The sequence below is a fragment of the Ursus maritimus genome, unplaced genomic scaffold, assembly GCF_017311325.1.
Source record: "Ursus maritimus isolate PB19 unplaced genomic scaffold, ASM1731132v1 scaffold_1, whole genome shotgun sequence".
Classification (NCBI taxonomy): Eukaryota; Metazoa; Chordata; class Mammalia; order Carnivora; family Ursidae; genus Ursus; species Ursus maritimus.
In genome coordinates, this window is record NW_024423343.1 from 16,350,132 (window position 1) to 16,373,741 (window position 23,610).

Sequence of the window (23,610 nt, forward strand, 5' to 3'; positions counted from 1 at the left end):
TCTGTGGTAGTGGTTATTGTGGTTACAGCAACAGGACTGACTGTTACCTATCATGTAGTGAATACTGTCACCATCTGATTTCTGCAGAATTTGCCCATGGAAACTTATTTCAACTCAGTATATGTATGGGAAAATTAGCCAAGAAACTTACAATCTGTCTTCAGTAAGATAAATGTATTCTAGAGACTTGAAATTATATTATAAAATACTTGCTTTATCGCCTCAGTTTAGTATCGTGGTTAAGAGCCAAGACTCTGGATTCTGACTGCTTGTGCTTGAAACCAGTGTTCGCCACCAAAGTGACAGTTACTCACCTTATTATTTTACTTCCCATAAACCTCAGTTTTACTCATCTGTGAAATGTGCACAGTGTTATTTGCCTGACTTACAGTATGGTAGCAAAGAACATAACCGGTGTACAACTTTTGAAAATAATTGTGTGTTTTTTTTCTTAATCTTTAATAGACGGAGTAAATACAGTAAAGCTAAACAAGAAGCAGATGAAGAGAAACATTTGAATCAAGGTACGAAAATTGGATTAAATTTTAGAGCATGTCTCATGTTTTCAGTTTAGAAATGCCTAAATTAAATTCATCTGACTATTAATATTATAGTCCTTCCACAGAATTATCTAAATAGTGATTTGGGATTGTTTCAAGTGAGATTAAAGATGGGGTTGGAGAAACTCCTTTAGATTCTTCTTTTGCCTTATTTTATTCCCCACCCTGAAAAAGTATTGGTCTTGCTGGCTCATTTTTGTAGCTGGGTGGCAAGGCTTAACAGGTCACAGTCTTTCTCATGTTACAAAATTGGGCGGGGGGGGGAGGAAAGAACTTCTAGGAATGAACAGTAATTGCTCTACCCCAAGAATATTTGCTACGGCATTCAGGACCACTAATATTTCTTCAGTATACTCTGATTATTTGGGGGTTGAAGAATAAATTTGAAGAACTGGCCCTAGAATGACTTGAGCAAGATAGAAGACTCTCAAATGGACGGTGGTTGATGCCTTTCCCAGAGGAGTACGATCCAGTAACCCTCCTGAAATGGCGGTGGTCTGTCTGCGTCATCCCATTCGTTAGCCGAGAGCCATGTGCACTATTCAGTATTTGAAAAGTAGCAAGTGTGAAGGAGAAGGTGAATTTTAAATTTAATTGAAATAATTTAATCGAAATAATTTATTTATTTAATTTTAACTAATTTACATTTAAATAGCAACTTATGGGTAATAGCTACCCTATTGGACAACACAGGGAGGTAGAAGGAAGAGAGAGACGAGGGGTAGGAAGAATCATCTTGAGAAAGAGTGTCTTGGCTACAGCATGTAAAGGGCTAAAGGATATGGGATATCTGACAACCTTCTATTTATTCACCTGGTTTTCTTTCCAAAACCATATTTTAAAAATTTGCATGTGGTATGTATTTTCAAAAACAAATGAGTTTTGTTTTGTTTTGTTTTTGAGCTGAGGACAAGACTGACAGTTCTGAAGAATCAAGGGGATTAAGTCAACCAGTGCCCTACACCCTTTGTACCCCAAACCCTAGGAGCTCTAGCAGGGAAAGGAGCGTTCCCAGTAATTACTAACGCTTCTTGTCCTAGTAATCTCTGGGCTCAGGGCTCAGATTCTGAATTTAGGCTGCAAGTTGACTGTGGGGTTTGGCCGAATTACACTTCCTGGTATTCAAACCATTCACAATGAGCCAACAACGTTTTCTCTAGCTGAAGCTTCCAGGTGAACTTCAGCATCTTTACTAATAGCACCTTCTTTGCAACGCAGAATAAAAGTGCAGGTCCAATACAGAGTTTATGATACTCTCAAATGTGCTAGCTGGTGTTATCCCTCTTACCTATTTTAACCTGGCTTTAATCTTCATTGGTTAATCATTGGTCACATGCTTAATCGGTCCAGCTATTGGGCAAAAGGGGGCTCAGTGTAGACATGGCCAGTTGAGAAAGAACGTTCCAATTATCTTCCCTAAGAAAGGATAGCTGGAGATGTAGGTAGGACACAGGCAACTGATCTGGACAACAGGATTCAGCCAACACATTCCCACTTTTCTTGCAGAGATTCTCTTTTCCTCCAATGGGATGGGTGGTTTTCAGTTTTCATCCTTGAAGTGTGAAGACATTCCAGGAAGTCAGTAGAGCTGTAACCTCTTAAGTAGCTAACGATTCTTTGTTTACTCACTAATGAAAACCAGACCAAGAATTGAAACATTTTCGTATGTCGATGCTAAGTATTTTTGTCATGCTAAGAACACTTTCTGTACTGAGTATTTTTAGACCTGGACAACTTAAGTTTATTGGTGGTCTTTGAGAAGTGTTCAGCCATCCTATCCCATGTTTATTTCTTAGGTGTTAGAACGTACGTGGATCCCTTTACATATGAAGATCCCAACCAAGCAGTTCGAGAATTTGCCAAAGAAATCGACGCATCCTGCATTAAGATCGAAAAAGTCATAGGAGTTGGTAAGTATCTGAATGTCTCTGGAATAAGCCTATTTTCTTTGTAGATATTAAATATACATATGTGGATTCTACAAATGTGTATGAACATGTTGTATATGCCTGTATATATGCAAGGATCTGTTACATGAGAGTTCCTTGATCTATGTAAAACATGAACGCAGTGCCCAGCCTGTAAGAGGCACTCAACAAATGTTAGCGATTACTCTTTCATCTTGAACGTGTTTCTGGCCCATAGTTGATTCATTTTCTCTTCCAAAGGTGAATTTGGCGAGGTATGCAGTGGGCGTCTCAAAGTGCCTGGCAAGAGAGAGATCTGTGTGGCCATCAAGACCCTGAAAGCTGGGTATACAGACAAACAGAGGAGAGACTTCCTGAGTGAGGCCAGCATCATGGGACAGTTCGACCACCCGAACATAATTCACTTGGAAGGCGTTGTCACCAAATGTACGTGGGTCGCTCCCTTTACAAAGCCAAGTTAGAAGTTACTGGCAAATTAAACACACATTTTCTTTCCAGGGAAATGACAGATGGAGCAGACCCACTGATTGCTAATAGGAGGAAATCAGTGCAGGACAAGTCATTAATCTTGTAGTCAGCTCTCAATGGGTCTACGGTTTAGGCTGATTCCCTATTTCCAAGGCAGCTTGTGTGAGATTTTAGGGAAATTAATATTGCAGATTTTTGGTATGCCTCGCCATCTTTCAAACCTTCGCTAGACCAAACTGATTGTCACAGGGTAGGCGCAAGCAGATGGTAGGCAAAATAAAATTTAAGTACTTTTCATATAAACCACAACAAAACCTCGCCACACCTTGTGCTTGAAGCTTCAGTTCCAGATGCAGGGAGTGAATCTTGGAAATCTTTATTATATTGGGGGATTTGCTTGTCTGCTCTGCCTGATTTATGGCTGTTGCTATTCAGCACCTTATTCACGGTAACACCTGGATGAACCTTCCCTTTTTTTAGGCCATTAGCATTCGCCGAGCCTGTGAACCACGCTTCAGTTAAAATACGACACAGCTCAACAGATGCACTTTGTGAAGCAAACCCCGAATACATCTGTAAGGCTGGCTAAGACCAATTTATAAAGCACCACATGGACAGTTCAGCCAAACCGGTTGCTATTGAACGTGGCTCTGTTCCAGGAGCCGCGGGACCTATGACTTGACTACAAGTTAAGGATCTTGTAAGCCCCGGGGCTATGTCTCCTGGAAGGCCGGGGTGCCTCTAACTTGATCCAAGGTGCCTGTGGGAAGCATCCCCAGTCAGCATGTGCGGAGGGGGGAGGGAAGGGGAGGTTAACCAGCCAACTTAGGACATGGCGGTCTGGGCAGAGCAGAAAGTGAGACACAAGGGTCCGTGACCTTTACAGAGAGAAAATAAGGAGGTTACTAAAAAGTGAGAGAAAGTGTACGTTCATTCAGAGGTCCTCGAACATACAATTCTGGAAAACTTGTTAAAACGGCTTCCTGGACCACATCCTCCGGTTTGATTCGGCAGGTGGGGTGGGGTGGGGAGATAACCAGAGCTGCGGTTCCTGGGACCAGACGGAGAGACCCCTTGGCCCCGTGACCAGAGACGTGCCTGTCCACACTCCTGCTCCTAAGGCACACGTGGCCTTGACGCGTGGCTCAAACTGTCACTTTCCTCTTCTGTACAATAGAGATCAAAATAGAACTTAGATGGTTATTTTGGATGAAGTATTTCCGTATTTAGTATAATGCTTGGCAAATTGGAAACAACGACAACAAAAAACTTCCCTAAGTGTTAACTCGTATTATGAGGTCCTAAGAAGTACATCTTTCTCCATCTTCAGAATCCTTCAAATCCTTCAGAAACGGAACCTCGGTGCTAAGGGTATATAATTTTCTACCTAAGGCAAAGGCTGTAATTAGCATAGAATAGCTCTATTTGCCTTTTAAGATTAGTTTTACAGACAGGATATTTTTCTGTTGCCCGTGGCCTTCAGGGCCGCCCAGAGCCCTCCGCTACTTTAATTGAAAGATAACATTCTGTTTAAATACTTCTGCAGGTCCATTTTCTCAAAAGGAGGCTCTGTTCAGCTTGGGGTGTTTTTCCTGCTGCAGACAGTGATTTTCATAGCACCTCTGCAGAAGAGAGAAGAAACAGGGGATCTTTGTATTAAAGTCCCACCGCGCCTCTAAAACCCGTAGCTATTACAGCTGTAACTGTTATAAACGACTGGATGCATTTGCATAATGCAGTTGTCACTGAATTAAAATGATTTAAAATTTCCACCAGAGGAGTTGTCCCCCTCCCCCCACTCTGGCCTCCCCCACTGCACCCCTGCCTGTTTTGGGGGGGGGGCGGCGGGTAGCAGGGAGCCACGTCCATCCATGAGCCCAGCTGAGACCCATTTTATAAGCCCCTCTGCTTATGGAGACATTCATCTTTATTTCTCTTGGAGAGCTCATAAAGATTCTGACAAATGGATACTTTTCATAAAAACAGAAGAAGGAATGCAGAAAAATTGTAAAGATAGTGCCTACCGTCAGAGGAGGGAGGTGTGAGGGTGCAAAGGTGACGTGGAAGCGTGTGAATTCATTACCAGCAGTTACTTGAGTAACTTTTTAAATTGACGGGGAGACTGTACGTTCTCTCCACTACCCCCACCCCCAACTTTTGGATCTTCTCTTATTATCCACACCTCCAGAGGGCTCGGGTGAAATTGGAGTAGGTGTTAATGCAAGAGAGTCAACCTTTCTCATTAGTTGACAAAGTATCTTTTGATTGAGGCGGGTTCATTAAAACTCATTTAGATGCATTTGCTCTGTCTGTGGCCACAGACGTAGAGGGTAAACGAATCTAAAATTAAGAGCTTCCTGTGCATTATGTTGAGGGAGGACAGAAAAGGTGTAGAGAGACCACTCCCTCCAGCCAAGGGGAGAGACCGGAAGTGGTGTTTGTTCATCCTTTGACCTACATCACACTTCCCGGTTTCTCTGCCAGCTTTTGTTCATCACTGAAAATAGTCTCCATGGTATTGTTTCCTCATCCAGAAGTTTTACCTTGGAAAGATTTCTTAGACATGACACCGAACACACAGTGGGGGGAAAATGGTAACTTGGACAGCTTTGAAATGGAAAACGTCTGTTCTTCCTAACTTTTCCCTCTGAAATGAAGATATTTCCCCTCTCCCCACATCAGAACAGAGTCTATTCTGGGTGGGAAAGGTATCAGTTTAGAATAATTGCAGGAAATTTTCAGCAGTGACATATCCTAGTCATTCTCCCTAGCTGAATGTCTAAGTCCAAACATTCCCCAAGTATGGCAATGAAAGTGAGTCTTTTTATTTATCAAACTAGCATTTTATTTTCCTCCCGGGGAATCTTCTATGGTCTCTCTGCTTTAACCCATCCTTTCGTAAAATATGGAGGATTTATGCTTCCACTCCTACCCCTCCGACAAATACATTTAGAAAGAAGGAACCTCAGACCTTGAGCCCATTGCCAGCAATTAAGAAACTAAGAATGGTTCTTACTTCCTAAGTTTTCTCAGAAAGAAAACCAAAGTGAAATGAGAGTATTGTTTTCTCCTACTTCTCCCAAATTTAAAAATAATTTTCTTGTCTTTGTGGGGGTGGGGGGAGCAGGTGAGGGGGAGCAAGAATGTTCTAGTACCAAATTAACTTGCTGTCTCAGATGAAATAATTTACCAAACCTTTACTCTGATTGTTGTTGTTTGTTGTTGCTGAGGTTGTCAGCTTAAGGGAGCAAATAGAATAAAGTGTTTGTAGCAGAGCGGGGAAGGGGGTGCTTAATATTGTGCACGCTTGAACATTAAGATGTGTCTGAGTCAAGCAGAGAAAGACAATTATCATACGGTTTCACTCATTTATGGAACATAAGAAGTAGGAAGATCGGTAGGAGAAGAAAGGGAAGAAGAAGGGGGCGGTAAACAGAAGAGGGAATGAACCATGAGAGACTATGGACTCTGGGAAACAAACTGAGGGCTTCAGAGGGGAAGGGGGTGGGGCGATGGGATAGGCCGGTGATGGGTAGTAAGGAGGGCACGTATTGCATGGTGCACTGGGTGTTATACGCAACTAATGAATCATCGAACTTTACATAAAAAACTAGGGATGTACTGTATGGTGACTAACATAATATAATAAAAAATTATTATAAAAAAACTAATGAAGTACTGTATGGTGACTAACATAACATTATAAAAATAAATAAATAAATAAATAAATAAATAGATAAATAAATAGCTAGCTAGCTCTGGGGGAAAAAAAGATGTGTCTGAGTAAAGGAGTATTTGACGTAGTCACTGCTCTCAGAAACTTGGGTTTCTCTAAATAAGTAAAAAAGTTCCTCTGTCCATTGATTGCTTTAGCATCACACAAGTGGCTCTTCTGGGGACAAAATAAATTAATTATCCTAAAGATTTTTTTCGCCTTTACACAGGCCTGCCCATTTATCTTCTTCCCCTTTTGCTTGAGAGAGCAATTATCCGTTCATGTGCTCCCTGGATACCGGAGGCCACTTTAGTTAAAGACCTTGTCAACAAGCCACCCAAAGGGTTAACCTTCCAGATGGAATTTAAACCTACCCGTCCTTTTAATATTTCATTCCTAGCTCCCCACAGCTGAGGCATAAGCTTGGCTTGTTTTAATTAAATTAGATCGCGCAAGACAGGTGTCTTGGCAGTAAAATTGTGCACAGCCCATTTTTATCTCATTAACTGCAGTGCTCATCAAGGGTTTGTGTTTTTCTTTCTGAAAACTCTAGGTAAACCAGTAATGATCATAACAGAGTACATGGAGAATGGCTCCTTGGATGCATTCCTCAGGGTACGTGACTACTTCATATTAAACCCAAGAATGTTGGTATTTAGAAGACTCTCACAGACTCCTTGTGTCCACTCTGGTTGTATTCATGGACTTTTGTAATGGGGCGAGGGAAGAAGAGAAGACATAGAGAACGATGTGATTTTTAAAGGCTATTAAATAATCCGTGTTCAACGGAGGTAGTATTAGATTTATTCTTGCATTGTGGGGCTGTTTGAGCCGTAGATTCATTACAGTTGGATAATTTCCATCTACTACAGGAAGCAAACCCAGTTCCTAGGATACACTCTACCAAAGAATTAGTGACTTTTCATCAGAAAGGCCCGGAAATAATGTTGAGTTTCATTGCCTACTCGATACAGATATCAAAAAAGATTCAAGTAATAAATGCTTGGTGAAAATTAATTTGGCCTAATGCTAATGAGATTGTTTCTCATTCCTTTCCTACACAGAAGAATGATGGCAGATTTACTGTCATTCAGCTGGTGGGCATGCTTCGTGGCATCGGGTCCGGGATGAAGTACTTATCTGATATGAGCTATGTGCATCGAGATCTAGCTGCACGGAATATTCTGGTAAATAGCAACCTGGTCTGCAAAGTATCTGATTTTGGCATGTCACGAGTGCTTGAGGATGATCCGGAAGCAGCTTACACCACCAGGGTAAGGAGGATTTGTGACCTCTGGGTTTTGACTCTGATGAAACTGTTCCTCTTTTCTCACTTTGATGTTTAAACCCTTCATGTTTTTGTAAGTTTCCTCATCATTCAGAGCCTCTTCGTTTCCATGTGTTCATTTTTAAGCCATGTTTCTGAGGGATTTTGAAACCGCCTCAAGATGTGTGACTACTTTAAAATCTGCAAACTAGAGCTTTACTTACTGCATTTTTTACACTTAATTTTTCCTTCCTTCCTTCTTTCGATTTTCTCTTCAGTTCTTTTCTATTATTAAAAAATTTTCTTATTTTCGAGAAGACAGAGCAATGTTTCTAGTTGGTTGGCTACTGAATCTGAGAATGTAGATAGAGGATTTATAAAACATTTACACTGGGCAAGAATTTTTAGTATCTAATTGGCCTTCATTTTACTCCTGGTAGATACGCTGGATTAGGGCACAGTTCAGAGTTATCAGTATTCAGTTACTGGCTATCTATCTTGGCTGGACAATCTGAATATAAGACACTAAAGGAATAAACAGAATCATAAAAGTTATTGGCCATCAGGGCTGGCACCGCTAAAATAAGTGGGAAGCAGATAGTTACCAGCCGTTTTCCCCCTTTGATGCTCATTCTGCATTAGCAATCCTAAACATTGTGTTTGGTTGGTTGGTTTTTTTTTTCCTTATAGTGTATGGTTTCTTTGGCTCTAGTTTTGATTCTTACGCATATATCCACTTTTGAATTCTAATTCCATTCACTTAGGAAAGAATGCATCTTCGTGAATCCTAAAGATCTTTAATTCTTTTTCTAGTATTTGGAGAGAGGAAAGTTAAAGGAGGCTTCTAGAATGATACATTTGCATAGATAAAACCTTAGCCAAATAAGGAAGGTAGAAGGCAACACAAGTGTCCTTATGTATGGAACAAGTAGAAATGTAACACACTGGGTTTTCAGAGTAAACTCCCTTGAATCAATGCAATTTCTAGTACAAGTCATTGTCTTCTCTAGTAGCCTCAGTAAGGCAAACTTTCAAATGAGCTTGAGGGTCTGAATTTAAGTTGAATTAATTTCCCCAGATGGAACCTTAAGAAATGTGAAACTCAATTAAAAACACCTTTCACATAAGTGTAATCAAACAACAGATATTTGAGGCAAAACAAACAAACAAAAAACCCAAAACCAAACAAGAAAACAGTATTTTAAACTTTTTCCTGATATTCAATTGCTTTACCATTTTTGCAGGTGCCCTCACTCCATTAAAGACAATAACAGCTCTAACATCTGGTATTTGGCTTCTGCTAAGAACCTATGGAATGTAGTATCTTCTAACCACGTTAAACATGTTTCTCATGCTATGTAAAGTAGGATGAGTGTGGTGGGTAGAAATGTTCATATCTAACTTCCTTAGTTCCTGATTTTAGAAGCAATATTAAATACTGCCTCTGTGCTGTTGAGCGAGAGAATCCAACAAGAAGTCAAAGTGAGTATCAGTAGCATGTCCATGGGTACACCGTGATGACATACGCATTTTGTAAAAGCTGCGATTCCCTTTCTCCTACAGTATTGCCTGAAGCAGAGCTCAGATAGTAGGTAGACTTTTTAAAAATAATTAAACAGATTACTTATTCACTTCCTGTGACTAAAGAAAACATACGAGGAGAAGTGTTTCAACCTAGAAGACTAGTTAAAATAAACAAGTCTCTTATTGTTTAGAGAGCTAACTCAGGAATGCTGTTGTCCTGCTAGGCAAACAGTAACAACATTCAGTGACTGAAATGGCACATCAGTGATGTACTTAGGGAATAACTTATGGCTTGAATGTTCACAGGGTGGCAAGATTCCTATCCGGTGGACCGCGCCAGAAGCAATTGCCTATCGTAAATTCACATCAGCGAGTGATGTATGGAGCTATGGAATCGTTATGTGGGAAGTGATGTCGTATGGAGAGAGACCCTATTGGGATATGTCCAATCAAGACGTGAGTCTTTACGTTCTAAAATATATGTCTTTGCATTGAGATTCAGGAAGGATCGCATCAGCGTATGATGGAGTGAGCGCTGAGCTTGAAATGATACATGAAATGCAAGATTCTCAACACAAACACATTTAATAATCTCGTTAAGCCTTATGGTCATGGATTTCAAGGCCCAAAATTACATAGCTTACATGGAATAGTATGGAAGACACATTCAATAGATTTATAGATAGATGCACAGATGGACAGAGGAGTGATAAGGAACTGTATTGTACTTGATCAATGCTCAAATCCATACTGAAACAAAATTCAACTTTGAATCATAAGAAAATACAAGGATATATGAAAAACTCAAATTTCACGTGTGAAAAAATTGACACCAAAGCTTTATTGGAAGAAAACTAGTGAGTATTTTAAAGCTGGCCTAGTTGTAATTAGAGCTTGCCCCTTGAGGACTCTAAAATAAAGCTTCATTAAATGACCCTTTGTAAATTATGCACATCCCTTTAAATGTGCCATCTGGACTACTTCAGAAGGGAGTATCCACAATGCCTGCAATTTCAGAAAAGCATTCGATAATGACACTAGTAAGATTCCAGAGTAATAGAATTTAATTACAAACATCTCCGGTGCAAAAGGGGAAAAAAAAAACAAAAACAAAAACAAAAATCTTACACCAGGGGATCTTCCCAGAGCACTTGTTAGTTACTTACGTATGTGAAGTAAAATATGAAGTAGCAGAGAGTGATTACAAAGGCATGGTATTCAATTCATTGATAAAAATTATAGTTTGGGAAAAAAACCTTCTTTTAGAAAATTCTCTCTATGTGGAATGCCCCGTGCCCATCTGCCTTGTCCTGGACCAACAGGAAGCTGCAAAGGCTTGACAATTAAATGAAGAAGCAGGTGCATTCAGGAAATAGGATGCTGGTTGCCTTATCAATAAAAGACTGTTCAGAGCAATAGAGAAGCTAATGTACTCGTGTCTACTGGGGCAAAAAGAATTCTCTAACCAGATTAAAAGGAATGATAGTGTTGACATTGTGTTATCTGTAAGTTACAAAGAAAGGTTCATAGCAGATAGGAAGAAAGCCAGCAGCTAGCATAACCGATAGGTAATTGCAGGCTGGGAAAACTGTAGAGGTGAGTGGTGTGTAATCTGTTGTTTGGTGTGATTGTGTCACAGACACCTTCCAGGTCCTATCTTGTAGCAACATTTGGTTTCAGATTAGAGACTTTCAGAGGGACAAAAGCAACCTGCGTGAACACGTAGTGCATATGTATACTCATTGAATGATTTGATACTTCAACTTTATTTCAGTGGAGAGTCATGACCAAATGCTCATAAAAGCAGAGGATCTAAAGATGCTGTCCATTTTCCTGTCCTAAATATTTTCAGGCCCGTAGCTTTGACAGTTTCTATATTACATGAAAACAGTTTTTATTGTTTTTAACTTTCAGTTGTCTGGCTTTATCCATGAAGAACATCTGAAGCCATTTCTCTCCCACAAGTAATATTGATCAGTCATTCACGTGTATTTGTCTCTGTTGGGTTCTGTGTAGAACAGGGATCAATAGGAAATGTAACTGGGGAATTACTTTCATCAGAATTCATTTGGCATATGGTGAATAGAATCAAAATAGCTGTTGAAAATATGGCAAACTTACCAAGTTTTTTGTTTGTTTTGCTCTTCAGCTCCCCCCAAAACATTCAGCAGCAAACTGAGAAAATATGCTTTGTTAACCCACAAGCCATCTTCCAAGCTGGCAGTGGAGAGGGAGCTAACGAAAGAGTATTAAGCAGTCTGAGGGTTTATAACAAATTGTGTTACCCTGGCATTAGCCCAGTATTGCTCTCATTCTCATCAATTCAATGTGAAATGTTTTCATCAAGTCTAGGGTCAACACCATGCACCTGGAAAGATAAAAGAAAGTCAGATCAAAATGACTTAATGTAATTGCTAGAAAGAAATAGAATAATGTTTAGTAAGATAGCATATAGAAGTCTACACTACAAGGAGTGGTAAATAGTACTCATACAACAGGATGTTGGCAAAGATACGTGGGAGAAAAAAGGATCAGAGGGCTTAATAAGTCACAAGATGATGGTTAAACTGTGTGCTGGCTAAAAAGACAATAGTCATACTGATACATAGAAACTGGGAATTAACCGTTTTCTGTTGAAGACCAATTGTTGGGCAGTAAATAAACCCCATGGCAGGGTGAATCCAGCACAGTCATTGAGATGGCTACAGCTCTGTTGTCGCTAGCAGTTACCATTTTGGTAGAGAGAGAGAGAAAAAAAAAAACTGATTTAAAACAAATAAAACTTCTAAAAATTCTCCAAGCAAAAGCACGTCCAGAATTTCATAGGATCCCCGTAAATACTGCTGATGAGTAGCCAAGAAGTTAGGAAATAATTCCCCTCCTTAAATTTGGCATGAGTCATACGATATTACATTACTGGGATTCATGCCCTGAAGAAGGGGGGCTTAGCAAAATGCCAATAATAAAAATACCATAATACCTGTGAAGACAGATTGGAAAATTTAGGATGAGAAGACAGACTGTTGAATGGTCTACTGATGTCTTATTAAGCAGGGAGAACCCTGGGCAATAAGACAATTATCATTACCATTATAACTTGTTTCCTTGATGTGTAAGGGTCCCCTTCAAAATGTGAACGCCCTGAAAGAAATTTGTTTGTTTAATTTTCTTTGCTAACACTTTTTTTCAAATCTCCTTACTAACACCTTTTAACAGGGTCAGTTGACAGCCAGCTGAAACCAAGAATGAGATACAGAATTGGCATATTGGCATATTGTGGTCTTCCAAAAGTAAAAATAGTTGGGCATCTGGAGGGTTGGGGGCGAGTGCTATTTTAGAGAGAGGTAGTGTCTTCTGGATTGGGAAATCTGGAAGGTGGGCTCCTGTATTTGACCCATGAGCTGTCTGAGCAAGAGGACAGAGGCTTAAAATGATACAAAGGGACTTCCATCTTGGACGCAACCATTAAAGCTTCTTAAGGAAGGTCTTTAACAGCAGGTTAGAGTCTCTTTGGCTACGAGGGTTTGGCTGATGCTGGCTAGCGGAAGGGGGAGGGTCATTGCCACATGATCTCCGAGGGCCAGGCTGCCACCAGATAGGTTATTGATCTGATTGTGTTCTAACCACTGGGGAACATTGATGCATCTTCCCTTTAGAACTTCAGCTTGGCATTGGCTGCCATCTGAGAACACCAGGTAGCAGCAGCTGGCTTCCCTGCCTGTTGCCAGCAATACTCAGGTCCAGCTGTGGCTTCTGTGAAGACATGGGTGCTGTTCTCATGCTCAGGCTTGCCGGCAGCTGGATGCACGGAGAACTTGGCGGTCAGGAGGGCGGATCTCCAACGGCAGCTTCCCTGACAGTTTCCGTATCATTCTCTCGTTTTTGGTAGGTGATTAAAGCCATTGAGGAAGGCTATCGGCTACCCCCTCCCATGGACTGCCCCATTGCACTCCATCAGCTGATGCTAGACTGCTGGCAGAAGGAGCGGAGTGACAGGCCGAAATTCGGGCAGATTGTCAACATGTTGGACAAACTCATCCGCAACCCCAACAGCTTGAAGAGGACGGGGACCGAGAGCTCCAGGTCGGCCATGCTTGCTTAACAGTGATGTATGAAAGGGTACATTAGAGATGGCAGGCGAGCGCTGGCTCCCTGGAATTCCTGCCTATTTGTCAGAGGTCACTGCACAACTCTTCTGCAACCAGGGTGGCTTGTTTCTCAGTTAATGGAGTACGTGTGATGGTTTTGTTCACCACATGGAAGAGCCTAGCACCTGTCAGGCCTCAAACAGTCATAAGAAAAATAAATTAAAAAAAAAAAAAAAGGCCCAAAATAACAACAAAAACAAACCAGCAACAAAGAAAGAACAAAGGTGCTTATTTGATGATTCTAGACCTGAGAAGAGAGATGAAAAGGACTTTGGGAAGACATGCAGATCACCAGATGCTATATTGGGGGAAGGGAAAGGACACAGGGTTAGGAAAAAATAAGGAGTCGAGGACAGCTCTCCATGCACTGTAGTTTTAAGTTGACTTATAAAGTGTTGTAGGTGCTTATAGGCTTTCAAGCAAGAAATTCATTCGGTTTCAGTTCTTAAAGTTTCTCTTGTTTTGAGTCTTTCACCGGTAGAAGGAAACAGGACCAAAACAGAAACTGATCAGGTTACAAAGCATGCGGATGAATGTTTGAGAGGGGTTTTAAAAAATGAATAGATTGAACCACCTGTGAAAGAGGTTAGCTATTTCATTGGAAAGAGCAAAAGGGAGAAGCATTATCAGCCCAGAAAGGAGGTAAGGATACTGCAAGTCCTATAACTCAATAGGAACTTCTCTACCTGGAGACTGGACCTCACTAGTGTAAGGGTCAGGATCCCTCCATACCTGTCCCATCCGGAAGGGTATAGACCACCATTGCTGTTACGACCAGCTGCTTCACCTCCAAATCTGTACTTCTCCAAGGTTCTCTTTCATCATGACTCTCTTTCAACATGAGTCAAAAACAGGAGAATGTTTTTGCCACGATAGCCAAGACCTTCCACAGTGCTATGAGCATCTCCTCCTGTCTTCTGAAGACAGCCCAATGATTGTGGAAGAGAAGGTATATACTGATTGTTACAATGCATGAAGAAAAGAGTCTGGATCAGACAGCAGAGATACACTCTATTCTTTTAGGCTTTCAGATCCCTTAAGCACTGGCCACAGTCCCGGGAGCTTCATGATCAAGCTCTTCTGTCTTCTGAAATCACACTGGGCTGAATTCATATCACATCTTACTTCGGCCACTTGATAGCCAAGTGACTTTAAAAAAAAAAAAAAAAAACCTCCTGGCATTTCTGGACTATTTTTTGTTCTTCTGTTCTCTGAGAGGTGTAGCTGGCCTCTTCTATTCCAAGGTGATCTTCCTTCAGCTTCTGGGGCTCCAGCTCCGGATCCCATCAATTTTGAGCATCCTAAGGCTGGTTCATTGGTACTTGGTGCTTCTCCTGCCGGCGGAAGCTCTCCAGTTTACTAATATTGCATAATGTGTGTTTTGTGCCATTTAGGCAGAACAAATTGAGAACAAATTGAGTTACTGGATATACTCTTCTCAATTTTCTCACTGATGGTACTTCAGTAGCTTTGATGCTTATTACTGCTTGCTGATAATGGGATGTAGTATAACATTGTATGTGATTCAGCACAAAATTGGGCACATGTCATGGTGTTCCACAGAGAGCACAGAGACTTTAAGAACAAGCCTGAGAATGACCCTTGCAGTTCACTGATACTGACTCAGGCTATTTTCATCCTCGGGTCATTTTGACCTAGTCAGGTACCTAGAGCCTACATGTGGACCGACCCATTAATGCTCTTGGCTTAAAGTTAGAAATGCAAACTACTGGTCTTTCTCTAATGACGAATATTATTTATAAACCTTAATATTAATGTCTAAAATCCTCTGTGGTGATACTTGTTATTGGGGGAAGAATTAAATCCTGATTATTCTTGCCATAAAAATTTACAGGATTTTACTCAGAAAATTCATTGAAGTAATGTACATAAAAGGTCACAAAGGCAAGCTACTATTTGGACACAAAACTGATAAAACAAGTCTTTGGTAAAATAGTTACATAAGAAAGAAGTAATGCGGGTCAAAGTCACAGGTTAAAATTACAAAACAAACAATGGAATTGGATTAATTCTGCTAGGTAGAAAATTAATCAAGGCATTACACTGACTTAATTTTGTTTTCAGAGGAAAATAATTTTTTGGCTAAAAATTCAGTAATGATGATATTCTGATTTAGTGTTTATATTCAAGCAGCACAGTCTCAGGATGAAAATTAGGTCAAATGTTAAGATCAGCCGCATTCTACAATTTCTAGGGAAATAGGAGTTCAAGGAAATTAAACTAAACAAGTAGCCTGTCGCTATCCAGGTGATTAAAGTAAAGGCAGTATAAAATACCCTGAGAAGGTCCACCCAACAATTATTAAGTAGTTTGATGTTGAAGATGACTATACTTATCTTAGTAAATGCTGCCATAAATAGATGTTTTATCGTATATCAGTATCACGAGGAATGGCAAAATTCCTGCCTTCAACTGTTGTCGCTCTTGACGATGTCCTAACATAAAACACCTGGGCTGAGAAATGCGTAAACTAATAAATAACTTCATAAAAAGTGCTTAGAATTCGTTGAAATGATCTAAGAGGGAACATGAGAAGCACATTCCACAACCCAAGCGGTGATCAAAGTGGCCATTCTTCCTTCCCATCTTGGCACCCGTGCTGGTCAGGAATGGGTTTATTAAAGAGGGCATTAACTCCCTGCTGTCCCAAGTTTGTTTGAAGGCACTGAGCCTGCCTACGAACCTGGCTGGGAGCACGCTGGACTTGAACTCTTGCTGTTTTCTCCGCTTCATCAAGTCTGCCAGGTTGCAAGCTCACAGTTTTCCTTACTCATACTTCACTAGGGTTTCCATAGTCGCTGTGCCGAAGTATGTAATACTTCACTCTTCCTGCGAAGACTGAACCAGTTTCCGCCACAAGGTCTCTCGCAATCTTTACCCCAGTCGGGGATATTGAAAGACCTGTATGATCATTAATGTACTAAGAGGTCCACATAAAACAAATGCAGGAAGTGGAATTAAGAATAGATAAGGTGCTGGATACACGCTTTTTGCAATTTTTTGAAATTAGGGGCAAAAAAACCACGTGATGCCGTTTGATGATAGGTAGTCCCTCTAAAAAGCTTGTCTTCGGCATTTCAGTGCCTATCTTAGGCAATCTGACTCCTGAGTCTGTCCTGTCTCACTGATAAGTCCTGTCTGTCTCCACTTCCTCATTCCCTTACCAGACCTAACACAGCGTTGTTGGATCCAAGCTCCCCTGAATTCTCCGCCGTGGTATCAGTGGGCGATTGGCTCCAGGCCATTAAAATGGACCGGTATAAGGATAACTTCACGGCTGCTGGTTATACCACACTAGAGGCTGTAGTGCACATGAACCAGGAGTAAGTACTCAGCGATGTAACACCAAAGGGTAAATCTAGATTTAATAGTATTTTTCTTTTTTTGCTTTGAGCTGCATTATCATCCTCCTCATTAAAAAAAAAAAGAAAAACCGGAATGCCTTTCATTTTGTTGAGTATAATTGTACAGCGCCTCTAAAGCACCTACATTGTTGCATTCAATTGCTTAATTAAACATTTTAATACACCTGCCTTGTCGTGCTCTATGAATTGTGGCTGATTTCAAATGTGTGTCTGCATGAAGCCCGGAAACGAGGTTCTCCGCCCTCGTAACTTTTGCTCTCCCTCTTTTTTCTCCCCGTACCTACAGTGACCTGGCAAGAATCGGCATCACAGCCGTCACACACCAGAATAAGATTTTGAGCAGCGTCCAGGCGATGAGAACCCAAATGCAACAGATCCACGGCAGAATGGTTCCTGTCTGAGCCAGTTACTGAATAAACTCGAAACTCTTGAAAAATTAGTTTACCTCATCCATGCACTTTAATTGAAGAACTGCACTTTTTTTACTTCGTCTTCGCCCTCTGAAATTAAGGAAAAGAAAATCGAACACCTGCAGTGTTGCTTGGTGTACAGATCACCGAACCTGTGGGGCTTCACCGAAATGACAGCCGTCGTTTGAAATGAGACCTGGAACAAAGTGTTTCTCAGAAGTACTCCGTCCATCACCAGTTTGTAAAATACATGTCCCTATATAAATAGAACACCACCTCCGAGTTTTGATGCCACATTTGCTGCCAGACACTGAGCTTCTCTGAGACATCCTTGATCCTCTCTCCATTGGGAATTACAACTGCAGTATTTTGTTTGTGGCGTAAATGACCGTCATCCTGCTTTCACTGGAATGGATACCATGCCCAGGAACATTCTGGAAGGACTCAGTTGTAGCTTTTAAGGCTTGGTTCATACCGTGGGAAACAACCTAGGTGAAAACCACATGGCTCATCAGTGTTGCTCCTTCAGTGCTCAGGCCACCTGGTGGCCTACGATGACATAAGGGGCTGGAAAGAAGGAAAGTGGATTTCAAATAATAATAATAATAATTAATAATAAAACCCAAGCACCTCCCCCTCACTGGACAAACAAGGTCTGTTTCTTTGGGCCTAAGGCTGTGCCATATGAAATCGTATTTTGGGACTCTACAAACTTACTGTAACTACCTTATGGATAGCGGACCGTGACAATCTTGAGTAGGGAACTTTCACACTTCCCTCCTTTAAAGAAGCAAACCCGAACCTACAAGGTAAGGCAAAAAAGAAAAAAGAAAAAAAAAAAAACAGCAATGAATCTTTCTCCAATGAAAACTTTTTTCTTAACTTGATCTAATTTGAAACACTGACCAATAAATATTCTTTGATGTCTATCATTTAGTTTGGGGTTCTTTCAAGATTTCAGTCCTCTCTTGACAATGGGAGAAGAGACCAGTGTGGAAACCAGTATGGCTTCCCTGCTGTTCTGGGAAGAAGTGAGTTAGGAGATATATGAAGGCAGGTTTGGAGACATGGCACCCAGAGCCTCGCTCACTTTGCTTTCTCTCACACAGAGTTCCTCTTGCCCTTTGGTGCCCTCCATTCATGCCACAAATATTTACTGAGTATCTGTTGGGTACCGCTAACCTTGGGTCATGCCTCACTCTTTGGAGACTTTGCTGCAATTGAGAAGTACTGGAAGATCCATCCATTATTCTCACTTTCTGTCCTGCTCCAGTAACCCCAGCACCAAACAGGGGCAGTCAGGGAGGATTTACCTAGAAGTCAATAGTGAGACTTAGAATTCACCTTGACATCCCATTATCAGAATGTGACCTCCTGGAAAACATGCTTCTCATCCATCAAGACCATTAGCCTTAGATGCTTCCATTTTAATCCCAGAATTTTCTTCTTGAAATGTGAATTAAATGGCTTTGTTTATTCCTAGAAACGAACAGCCTAACTTTTTTGACTGGACAAATTTTAACTTCTTAAACTCTTCCATTTTCACCACTTTTAAACATGAGTTTGGCTGATTTTAATGACCTTCCCCCCCCCTTGGTTTTATGCTGAGAGCTATTTCTTACAGAGCAAGGCATGTTCAATTTGATGCTGTCAAATCATGACAGTTTAGTAAAAACCTTTTTGCAACACTGGTTGTAAAAGCTTTTCTGTTCAGAAGGAACGTGAAATTTCTTTTTTTTAAAAAACTACTCCAACTGTTTTTGTCTTATCACCACTTTTGCTGAATCCTAAGAGTTCTGGATATTCATGTTCAAAGGTGACAAATAGAGGTGGGTTTTTCTGCTTGCTGTAAAAAAAAATTATGTATTTTTTTCCTTCAGGAAAGCTGTGGAGTATTTTGTTTTCAATCTCCACGGACCAGTTCAAATAAGGGAGCATGATGGCATTATCTTGGAAGTCAAAAGAGTGTTTCCTTGCATACATTGAATAATTAGAAGTCTTGCTTTCTTCAAGGCGATAACGTGAGATGAGGTATTTCTCTACACACTGAACATACCAAAGCAGAACATTTCAAGAGAGAGAGTGTGTCAGTTGTAAGATATCCTACCAAGTTAATGTCGGACACTATGCCAAGGTCGTGGTTTTACTTCTCAGTGCATATTTTCTGTATGTGCAGAATAATGAGGCAAGGCTCGAAATCTTACTACATTCGAAGGTTGATTCTGGATCTTAATTTTAACACATTGTGTGAATTAGAGTCAGGCTAATGGAAAAGCCAAAAAAGGGCTTTCTAAGTGCCTAAAATAATATCCAGTAATAGTCGAAGTGAAACTCTACTGCTTCCGTGAAGTTACACATTTTTGAAGAGAAAGAGGAGGACAATAGGAATGTTCCATTGTTTCCCAGGGCATGGAGCCAGGCTCTGGCATTTAGACAGCTATGGATTCTAAAGCCAACTGAGATGTTGACACTGAGAAATTCACTCCATGTTTCTTTATAACTCAGTCCCTCCACCTGTAAATTAGAGATAATGATACTTTAATAATAACACCTTTCCTAACACGTGGCATTGTTGTAAGTGTATATGAAATGCTCTTATGTAGAACACGCTGAACTTCACAGAAGGAAGGTATATTCTTCCTCCAATGTTTTCCAAGTGTTACTCATCCATCTTTCATTCTCGAACCCAAATGTTGTATTGCGACATGCGAGAGTGGGGTGAAATGAAGTTCGCTGGTAGGAGCCATGCAGATAAGGCTGCTTCACCTTGAGTGGATTTATGAGGGTTTGATACAAAAGGTGGCAGACCTATCCGATACTCCTCTATCATTTAGTCTCGACATCCATGACATTGTTATTTCACAATGGAAAAGGGTGAAATGCACAAGCAAGATGCTGTTGTAATGAAATGGATGGTAAAGACATCTTGAGGTCTTTGTAAGGGATTCAGAGGAACCATGTTTTGTTTATTTAGTCACAACAAAAGTTACATCTTTCCCTCATGACACCACACAGACCACATGCTTTGGTCTTTGTTCAAGCACTTCCCCGCAAATAAGGAGTTGTCTGAATTCAAAGGAGCAGAGGTTTCTTTTTCTCTGTTCTAGAGTATTCTGGCATCAACTAGATACAAGCCTTCACATTCCCACACTTGCCACTTCAAAAGTCCAACCCTTCTGACATACACGCTGAGTCCCCCAATAGCCTACTTCCTATAGCAAATTATTGAAGAAGAGTGTTGGTGAACTGACATGGGACAGACATGTTTTGGGAAGTCCTTTGTCTCCTCTAAGAATGGAATTTCTGGCAGCAAAGCAAAATCACCTTCAAAAAGTGGGCATATCCATATGGTGGTGGTTGTACTGCGTCAGTCTTAAGGTCATACTCATGTTCTCTTGTCCTCTCATGACTGAGTAAATCCATGCCTGCCAGTGCAAGCTCTGCACATTTGATAGACTTACTGATCTCCAGAGAAGACGCAGCTAGAAAAGTAGTTCTGGGTCCTTTTCTTTCATTTTCCTCATAATTGTCAAAATGAATGATGTTGACAAGTGGCTTCTTGTTTCCTACAAGACTAATTAATGGTTATTTACCTCAAAGAACTAAATTTGATTTATAGCTCACAATGTACAAAACAAGCAAATAAAGAATTGGTTTAAGAAAATAAGCAAAATTGTCTGTGAGGATACATTCTGGTCTTAATCCTTTGCTCTCCACCTGAGGTCATCCACTGCCAAACACAGCCATTGCGGTGGGAGACACGGTGTCTGAAGCAGTCTTGGTGGTCAGTTGTCACAAAGGAAGGAGGAGAAATTATTTACTGTGGTCCGTGTTGATTATTGAGAGGACAATGAGGAGCCACAGTGATTCTGTTGTGTCGGACTGATCTTGTTCTGTTCTAGACTGATGGGACAGTTGAGACTGATTAGTTCTTGGTGGGCTCAAACCTCCCAAACCTTTCTCACTGGCGCACCAGACGTCTCCCAGTGCCAAAGCCCCAGCACTCCCTCCCTGTGCCTGTTAAATGCAGCATGTATGAATCCTTTACTAGGTACTCTCCTTCATTAGAAGTTACTTTTTAAGAAAAAAACCCAGTACTTTTTATTTCTTGCTTTGCATTTTTTCAATCATAGTGTTGAATCAGGGCGGATTGTGTTGTTTCCAGATTTGATCCCTAGATACATAATTTCCCTTTCTGGAAAGGCTGGGTGCTAAGGAGCTGGGGCTTTTCCGGTACTACAGTTTCCTTTCACATCCTTTTACCAACTCTAAGCCTTTCTCCTCTTGCACAATTCCCAGGTCAGATTTTTCGTTTCCACAGAGAGACTGTTCACACAGTGGTTAAGGCATGGCTCATAGACTCCACACTGTGTGGGTTCTCATCCCAGCTCTGCTCCTTCACAACGTAGGACGTGACCCTGAGCAGGGAGTTCAACTTTGCTCTGATTCGACGGCCTCATCCCTATGATAGGGGAAGACCGGTGCCTTCCTCGAGTTGTGCAATCAAGCTATTAACAGACATGCCTGTTGCTACGCTAATGGTCATTTTTCCGAGGAGGAAAGCAAGAGCTCGGCACTCTCCTTCCTGAACTACTCCTCACTGAGCCATACCAACTTCTACGTGCTTCTCGTCTTCCTTGCAATACTGGCTGACAACGGGCTGGCCATACTGGCTGCTGTTTTGTCTAAACTCTTGTTCCTTTCTCTACAGGGAGTAGACTCTGCTATCTTGGCCTCACAGCCCTTCCTGTGATTACAAAGCCCACAGAAGAAAACAGAACACGCCTTCCTTAGTCCCTCCGAAATGCATTTCTTCTGCTTCTGCGACGCCCGTTCTGGAGCAAAGACACTGATGAAACAACACCCTTACCCGAGAAGAATACATGTGTGACGTCCGCATCTCCTTGCCCAGTGAAAGAAACGGCGACCGTGCGAGCTTCTGCATGGCTTCTCCGGTTGCATTGAGGGATGTACTGTCTCGCAGCACCAGCTCTGCAGAGCCCTTGTTCCTAAACTCCTTGTGGTTTTATTTATATGTATTTCCATCTCTCGCTCCTGTACGTCACCGCTGCCTTGGCGCGACAGCGAGTGACCCAAGGCTACAGGCTGTACCATGGACACCAGGTTCGGTGCCATCACACAGAACAAAGCCAGTTCCCATGAGCTGCCTATGATATGCATTGCTGAAGTAACATTTTACCCAGGGTGTGCCATTGCCGTGATATAAATATATTTTTTTTCCTAGACTAACTATGAGCTGACTATCTCTTTTGATGTGTGTACATAGGTGTGCCTGTGCGTGTCCGCGGGTGTATGTGCGTGTGAGTGTAGAGCCTCTTGCTGAGAACTGCCTGTGAATGTTGTGGAATGCGACACCTGGAGAGTTCTGGTTTCTCGCCAGTTCGGAGAGGAAGAGCCCCATGAGTTGGTGGGCCTGGAAGACCGCACCCGTCCCCTTAGAAAGACAGCCCGGAAATGTTCGATGTCCTGTATCTTAGAAGTGTATTTTGTAGCTGCCACACTAACCTTAATAAGTAGGTCTACAGCTTTGGATGGAGGCATTTTCACCTTAGCGGTGGGGTCATTTGAGAGTATAAATCCATTCAGGTGACAACCCATCATCAAAATCACTAATTCCGATTGAACTTCTCACCTGAATCACCAGTTTCTTGATGGAGAGAGAGAAGGGCGTGGGATTTGTCTGGTAACCCCAAATGGAATAGAAGTAGCCTTTGTTTTCCTGCATAAATGGACTCGTTGAGTGCGAACAAAATATATGCAATTCATATACTTCCGGAGATGAACGTAGACGCGTGTGTCAGCTTTGAGATGATGTGTCCTGGATTAATACTTTGTCTCTCAATGTCACAGAAAAATACATGCCAGTGACTCTTGAGGTTAGCATAGTTGGGATTAAATGTCCTCAAGCAATTTCAGGTTCCCAATTTACAGGAAGAGTTCTACAGTTACCAACGTGCAGCTGACTCTGATGGCCCTTAGCCTTCTAGGATCTGAGGTCCGGTGTGTGAAGATTCAGTTCTGATAGGATATGTATACCAAACTCCAGCCAACGTACTGCCATTTTTCATCATCTGAGTGGCTGCCTTGCTTATTCTAAGCTATGGTTGCAGAAACCGTGGCCATTTACATAAGCTCTAACATCAAATCAGGGAAAAAATGGGAAAAAAGATTCTGAACCCTATG

The 23,610-nt window shown here is 41.3% G+C and overlaps 1 protein-coding gene across 1 annotated transcript in view; it reads left to right on the top strand.

Annotated features, from left to right (window-relative positions):
• EPHA4 (EPH receptor A4) overlaps positions 1 to 22,652 on the top strand; it is a 142,122-nt gene extending 119,470 nt beyond the window's left edge. The window contains exons 9-18 of the mRNA XM_008690419.1: positions 466 to 524; positions 2,357 to 2,470; positions 2,729 to 2,914; positions 7,225 to 7,286; positions 7,736 to 7,945; positions 9,769 to 9,918; positions 13,352 to 13,545; positions 16,799 to 16,954; positions 17,283 to 18,215; positions 22,118 to 22,652. Of these exons, the coding sequence (XP_008688641.1) occupies positions 466 to 524; positions 2,357 to 2,470; positions 2,729 to 2,914; positions 7,225 to 7,286; positions 7,736 to 7,945; positions 9,769 to 9,918; positions 13,352 to 13,545; positions 16,799 to 16,954; positions 17,283 to 17,397 (1,246 nt within the window). The 3' untranslated portion in view covers positions 17,398 to 18,215; positions 22,118 to 22,652. The remainder of the gene's footprint in view (positions 1 to 465; positions 525 to 2,356; positions 2,471 to 2,728; positions 2,915 to 7,224; positions 7,287 to 7,735; positions 7,946 to 9,768; positions 9,919 to 13,351; positions 13,546 to 16,798; positions 16,955 to 17,282; positions 18,216 to 22,117) is intronic.
• The last annotated feature ends 958 nt before the right edge of the window (positions 22,653 to 23,610 follow it).